This window comes from Aptenodytes forsteri, unplaced genomic scaffold (genome assembly GCF_000699145.1).
Source record: "Aptenodytes forsteri isolate BGI_AS27 unplaced genomic scaffold, ASM69914v1 Scaffold534, whole genome shotgun sequence".
Taxonomy (NCBI): Eukaryota; Metazoa; Chordata; class Aves; order Sphenisciformes; family Spheniscidae; genus Aptenodytes; species Aptenodytes forsteri.
The window spans coordinates 116,908-124,280 of NW_008795712.1; the positions used below are offsets into that span (position 1 = coordinate 116,908).

The 7,373-nt window shown below is 58.1% G+C and overlaps 1 protein-coding gene across 1 annotated transcript in view; it reads left to right on the plus strand.

Annotated features, from left to right (window-relative positions):
- Positions 1-415: 415 nt before the first annotated feature.
- DNAJC27 (DnaJ heat shock protein family (Hsp40) member C27) overlaps positions 416-7,373 on the plus strand; it is a 27,722-nt gene continuing 20,764 nt past the window's right edge. The window contains exon 1 of the mRNA XM_009283458.2: positions 416-463. Coding sequence (XP_009281733.1) covers positions 416-463 — 48 coding nt within the window. The remainder of the gene's footprint in view (positions 464-7,373) is intronic.

Sequence of the window (7,373 nt, forward strand, 5' to 3'; positions counted from 1 at the left end):
ACATTCCTCCGGCCCAGGCTGGCACAAGGTATTTAAAAAATAGAAAGACGACACTGAAGGTCACTGGCAGCCAGAGCGGCTTCCCCCTCCCAGGAGATCTTACCCAGCACCCCGAGGAAAAGCAAAGCGGGGAGAAGGTACCTGCTCCGGCCACGTGCAGCATCTCCCAGGAGCCGGCAGGGCCGGCGGCACAGAGCCGCAGCGCAGGGCCGAGAGCCCAGGTAGTCAAAGCCATCGCGTCCGGAGCAAACCGGGGAGCTCGGGGTGCCGGGTATCGCTCTCCTCCTCGCCGAGCGGCGGCCGGGGCCGGCCCAGCGGCAGCATCACTGCAGGGGATGCTCAGCCGAGCAGGAGCAGCCGTTTAAATAAATAAGGGAGCTTTCAGCACGGCTGCTGAGTCACCGAGGCGGCTCCGATGGCAGCTGGGAACAGCGCTGGCTTTGCTCTGCCAGCGTCTGCACCGGTACGCGGGGGCGGCCGGGGAAGTTGGGCATTTCGGAGGGCCCCGGAGGCGGGGGACGGGGGCGGTTTTTCAAGGTCCCTTGAGCCCAAAGCTCTCCCGTTCAGCACACGAAGCATCGCACATTTGCGGGCAGCGCTAACAAGGGGGAAGGCTCAGCAGGTCGGAGCTGACCCCGAAACAGCATCCAGGGATGCGACAGACACACGAGCACAGACCCGCGCGGTGCGTCACGCTCTCCTCCTGCTGGCAGCCCACTGCTGTGGGAACCAAGGACATGGATTTTCTTAAAGATCAGGTAAATCGAGGCATGGAGAAACGTGACTCGACCCTCTCCCTATGGAGGGAGTAAGGTGGAAAACCCCGGAGCAGCATCAGCTCCCGCAGCTAGCACGCAGATACGTGTGTCACCTCCGTCTTGCACCCACCCAGTGGCATTTATCAGGCTCTCCACCGCGGCAGGTCACATCTGCGCTCTCGCCGGGGGGCAAAGCGAGCCAAAAGGGCCTTTTGCTTTGATAGCTCAGCTCCGAGAAAGTCGATCTAATTGGGGATAATTACAGTCTTTCAGTCCCAGCGACTGTGGCTTGCTAGCATAACCCCCACTTAGCTGCTCCAACGCCGGCATGAGCCCCGAGGCTTTCGGATAAACTCGTTGCACGCGTTTCCAGGAGGGGGGTTCACTGGTACCAGCTGTAACTGGGGTTTTTGGGATCGAGTACGGCCAGCTGAGAACAGGACTCACCTCCTGAAACGACCATGCACTCTCCCACCAGTGCTCTGACCTTAAGCCTTTCCTCGTTAATCCCCACCCCTGCCCCCATTTTAATGGCATCCTGGCAATAAGCACGGCTGGAAAACCTTATGGCCATATTATTTGAGGCCTGGATTTTACTTAATAAGGGCACTCCAACTGATTGCAAATAAATCTTAATTAAAGCACGCAAAATCCCTCATTAAACCTAACATCCCATGAAGGTCGCTCTCTTAACCCCAAGCAAAAACACCATCCCGAAGGTAGGGGGTGTACCGCCAGCCCAGCATGGTCTTCCCCCGCGCCCCGCACCGAACCAGAGACCTTTCCCTAATCTGCTTAGCAAAATTCATTTATGCAGCTGATGTGAGAGTCTCCTTTGGACCCATCCTCTGACTCCCTCAGCACTTGGCACCCGGTGGGTGAGCCTGCCCAAGGAAAAGGATGAAATCTCCCTGCTATGCATTGGAAAATACCGCCAGCCCAGCATGGTCTTCCCCCGCGCCCCGCACCGAACCAGAGACCTTTCCCTAATCTGCTTAGCAAAATTCATTTATGCAGCTGATGTGAGAGTCTCCTTTGGACCCATCCTCTGACTCCCTCAGCACTTGGCACCCGGTGGGTGAGCCTGCCCAAGGAAAAGGATGAAATCTCCCTGCTATGCATTGGAAATGTCACTGAGCAATATTCAAGTTGGCCCAGAGACCCATTAGTCCTATTTTCCACCCACCCCAGGGTGGGCAGAGGGATGGAGCAAGGAGGCCCAGCCCATGTGAAGCGAGGGGAAAATATCAGGGAAGGCAAGAAACAAGTGGTGCTGGCAGGGAGCAGGGACGGACTCGGTGCCACGAGGGATGGAAGTGATGTAGGGCACAACTTGCAGATCCCACTCCTCCCCGAAAGCCGTTCCCAGGGGAAAGCCTGGAGCCATAAGCAAGCGTGGCTGGGAGCTCCCCCGAGGGAAAGCCCCGCTCAGGTGCTCCTCTGAGCTTCTGCCACCAATTTAAGAGGCAGGAAAACCTACATTAAAACCCAGCTTCTGCACCAGCCAGCCTCCATTTGCCTCCACACCCCCACAGAGCCAGGATAGATCCCAATGTAAATCAGCACGACCCCACGGGCCAGCAGAGCTGCAAAGCAAGCCAACAAATCTCTCTCTAATTGCGTTTAAGAGCCAAAGGCACTGGGCACTAATTAAAACCGCGGCCCAATGCCCTCCTCGCAGCATGCTGTGCCAGGAACGGGGCGAGGACAGCAAGGTGCTCCGTGCCCTGGCAGGGGGAGGCAACGGCAGCCCCCAAGCCGGGAGGGGAGCCGGATCGAGCAGTTCAGATCAGCCCAGTGCAAAGAAGAGCTGTTGGAAAAGGGCAGCCATGAAAAGATGGGGGACCCTGGGTGGTTGCGTTAAACCTCTACCAACTTTAGTGGGGGAGGCAGAGCTGGGGAGGGGGCCGAACCCAGCTCGCCCCCGCAGCTCCGTAATTTGGAGCAAGGTCCTGATGTTAATTAATAGTTCCTGACCTTCCTGAACAGTTCGGGCTGCACGGCGGCGGCTTGTTCCCTTCCCCGCTCATTAATCACTGCTCATCCAAGTGTCCTTCGGTAAGAGTCAGCATCTGCAAAGGGGGTGTTAGAAAAGCTGACAGCTCATCTGTAAGCAGAGATGCTTTCGAGGACGTTGCAGAAGACCCAAACCTCCAAGGGCAGCACAAGCCAGCGCTGGTCACAGGGAGCCGCGTCTCTTGATGCCGGCATGAAGGGACAGCGAAATATTTCGAGGCACCGACAGCAAAGGCAGGGCAGAGACGCCCAGGACTGGTGAGCCAAGGCTGCCGCTGCCAGGACGTATTTCTCATGTCACTGGGCGGGATGGACAGGAGCATGCTGGAGAGGGAAACGCTCTCCCAGACGTCACCCGCAGCCCGCTCGGAGCCATCGGCACAAAGCCTTTTAGCTCAGCAATTAAATTCGCAGCTTCCCCCTGGCACTCCTCCACGTGCCGCTCTCACCTCGCTTCCACCGACGCAGCCGGGGCTCACCGGGGCAGACACCGCGGCCGGGGGGAGCGAAGCGGCTCCACGCAGAGCCCCAGCGCGCAGCTCTGTGCCGGGACTCCCCCCAGCCCGTGCAGGGACCCCCCAAATGGGAGTTGCTCCAGAGGCCGAATCCACGCTGGTGCCAGCATATCTGAATCCCACCTGGATTTGCCCAAACACGCTCCCTCCCATCTCCCCCCTTCCAAATGCCGACAGCTCGAGGCACGCAGGCATCAAATCCAGCTTTAACAACTCCGTGGTGAGCGGTGGGACATAAATCAGCCCCGCTGCCAGCTTACACCGGCAACGGATTCGGCCCTTCGTTATTTACACTTCACTGCCCAGCCGAGCCTGCCCCTCTGACACCGCAGCGCGCGCGCGATCCCGTGCAGGGACCCCCCAAATGGGAGTTGCTCCAGAGGCCGAATCCACGCTGGTGCCAGCATATCTGAATCCCACCTGGATTTGCCCAAACACGCTCCCTCCCATCTCCCCCCTTCCAAATGCCGACAGCTCGAGGCACGCAGGCATCAAATCCAGCTTTAACAACTCCGTGGTGAGCGGTGGGACATAAATCAGCCCCGCTGCCAGCTTACACCGGCAACGGATTCGGCCCTCCGTTATTTACACTTCACTGCCCCCAGCCGGCCGCCACTCTGACACCGCAGCGCGCGCGCGCAAAGCTTCAACAGCGGCCAGATTAATTAATATTTCACAGCGGTGATTAGACTCAGGCATTAAGACCACACCAGCTCTTTTGCACGCGGGGGAAACCACCCATTAAGGGCAGAGCTGCGCGCCGGGAGGTTTGCATTACGTACCTGGCACTCCGGCAGCGCCGATTCGAGGGGAGGAAAAGGGGAGTTAAGTTCCTTAATGGGTGCCTGGTTTCATTATACAACACAAGGCAGAGGGAAAGCTGGGGAGAAGAAAAAGCTTAAATAGCAGGAAATTCACTCAAACTCTGGCCTCGACGCGAGACGTTCACCAGTTGTCAGGTGGACGTGGTGTGCCTGGTCCGGACCACGTAGGTGGGGAAGCTCTGACGGAGGCAGCCATCCACCCAGCATCAGAGCCGGCCTCCGAAAACTGCTTAATTAAGAGCCAGGGTCATTTTGCAAGCCCAGGGCCTTGCCCCGCGCAAAGCAGAGCCGGACGCGACGGAATGGCCAAGGACACGGGAAGGCTTGCAAGTTTGAAAGGTTTTTAGAGAAAAAAAAAATATGCACACCCACCCCCTGCCCCCCGTTTTGCATGTTTAACAAAAAACACAGTAAGGATCTTTGTGAGACGCTGACCACGCACGTTTCTGCGGTTTCCTATTTCCCCAAGATAGGCTACATCAAAGCCCACAGCCAGTTTTAGTTTCTGGCAGAAAACTTGAGCGAACACCCTCATTTACAGAGAGGCAGAAACGTGATGGGACCGGCCACGGCCACGCTTCCTCTCCAGCCTTTCTGGGTTGTCTGCAGTCTCTGCGGAGGGGGAGCAACTCCAATCCCCAAGGCAGAGCGACCTGCCACGGAGCTACAGCGCTGCAAAGGGTTCAGCCGGGAGCGGAGCATCTCTGGAAGTGCATTTTCTTGTGCAGTTACTGATTGCGCAAGCAATTACCAGAGCCTATAAGTGGTCGGGCTTGACGAGGTTCGAGGTGAGCAACGGCAGCTCCTGGCCTGGCACAATCCCCTCTAGCGTTTGCTCCAGGCAGAGGAGCCCCCATCTTCATTGCAGGGGTCAAATCCTGCCCCGACACGGCAATGCCGTCTGGAAACGCACCAGGAAAAAAGCCCTGGACTCGGCCACAGCCATCGAGGTTTAATGCAAACCCTTACGAGAGCCGTGACCGGGCGGCTCAGGAAAGCCCCCAGCACTGCTGGCACCACAAACAGCCCCTTTTCCTCTACGAGCACTGAATTAATTTGCAGATCATTTAGTTAAATAGCATAGAAGAAAACAAAAAACAAAAGCCAAAAAAAACCACCTTAATTGCCTTCCACATTCCCCTGCTGAGCCATCCAGTCCCACCGAGCGCTATTTATTTAGCGCAAAACCCATCCGCTTGCGCGGCTGCTGGCTGTGACTCAGTGGCACGCTGGCAGCCCCAGACGGCTCGCAGGGACCTTGTTGGCGCCCACCGCCGGCAACGCCTCCTCCCCGGGTAACCGAAAAACCTCATTTCCCCTGCTCCAGCTGCTGCCGAAGCAAGAAAAAAAAAAAAAAAAAAAGGGGAACCTGAAAATTCTCTATTTCCAGCTCTGCTGGCGTGGGAGGAGGCAGCTCGTGCCGGCGACCAGAAAGCAAAGCGAGGGAGCGTGGAGGAAACAAACCGCGGCGAGCGGCTGCGGGGCCGGACGGTTGGGATACGGCTCCCAAAGGCTTGCTGCTTGCAGCTCCGACACACGCTGCCTTCTCAGAAGCTGCCAAAAGTGTGTGTGTGTGGGGGGGTGTCTTACAGACAAGCCCCACTGGGAACCCCCCATGGAAATGTTAACCCCATCCTGTCTCCGCAGCTCCCTTGCTCTCAGCTCTCCCTACAGCCGTGTCCCTGTTCCTGGAGCGCTTTCAGCCCAACGAGCTCACTCTGCCTTTTGCACATATTTCTGAATTAAAGCCCTGCCTCCTAGAGACGGCAGTGAAGCAGGAAAGTTGCTGGTGGCTCGGTACACAAAGTGCCGGGCTTCCCCTGCAGCCGGGGCCATCGCACAGCCCCCCGGTGTGGGGTAACCACGCTTTTTTTGCCAGCCGAAGCCTGATAGCAGCACCCCAGCTCCTGCAGCGTGAAATCTCCCGTGGAGCAGCTAATCCCCAAGCCAGGCTCAGGACAGCGAGCTCCCACCGAAAACAGGGACACCAGCCTGAAGGTTCAGCTCACAAAACTGCGGTTCGCGTGACACCAGCCATCCAGGCCGGCACAGCCGCGGTCGAAGCTTAGCTCTCCCGTTTTCACCGGTGATGCAAAAGGAAACCGAACCCGGGCTGAAAACGGGCGCAGATCCCCAGCAGCCCTGCTCCGCGTGCATGGCCACCGCCACGGCCCCACACCACGAGCCACGGGTGCCAGGCACAGCCATGCCGAGCACGCTGCTCTCGCCTCGCACACGCAAACACCAGCTCAGCACAAGGTGCCAGCGCTGCGGGCTTAGGGGGGATGCAAAGGGTGGCCTGTGCCCCCCGTGCTGTCCCTCTGACCGCCTCCCAGGGAGGCAGCACATCTCCTCCATAACGGAGCAAGTGTCCTGCACCACTTCATCCCGTCCACGGAACAAAAAAAACCAAACATCCCCAGTCGCCCACCTAACCCTTCCCCCAGGCCAAGAGACAGTTGAAAGAGAGATTAAAAAGATACCAATAATCCTGTGCATTGCTAATGCACCTTTCATCCAAAGTATCCCACAGAGCTTACCAGTTCCTGGATGCTTTCCAGGGCCACGAGCTGCAGCAACGCCTGGCCATGAGCGCTACCAGGGAAGGGACCAGCCTGGCTCTTGTCCTCGAAGTCACATTCAGGTCCCCAGAGATGCTCTGCCCTTCCTCACCCTAAGGAAAGCCCCGGCATTTTGGAGCAGGGGCTTCCCCAAGATGCTAGCAGGGGCGTAACCCGTGGGTAAGAGGAGCTGCGGCCCGATGTGGCGCTGCCATTCCCCGTGGGCAGGATAGGCTGGCCACCGAGCCAGGATCCCAGGGGACAACCAGAACATGTCACACCCCTCGGGCCAGATGACTAAACTGACACCAGGGGGGCTGGCGAGGCTCTTGGGGACCCACGGCTCAGCTCTCCCCCAGAGAGGGGGGGAGAGGGGGGTGTCCCCTGCAGTTCCCTGGCAGAGACGGTTATTACGTGCTCCGGGCTGCTGCAAATTGCTCGGATGACGACAACAGCTCCCTACAAACTCCTGCGTGCCAGCAGCACAAATTACCAAAAAAAAAAAAAACAAACCCAAAAAAATCAGCCCAAGCCCCAATGTGGATGCAAAAGCCCTGAGCAAGGTGGGGAGCTCAGATGGAAAAGGCACTGGCAGGAACGTTTCGGCATCGGGGACAGCTGTCCTGCAATGAGAGCATCACTGCCACCCCACGCCAGACAGACGGGTCCTGCGGTTGGAGCAGGTGAGGGAATCCCGGG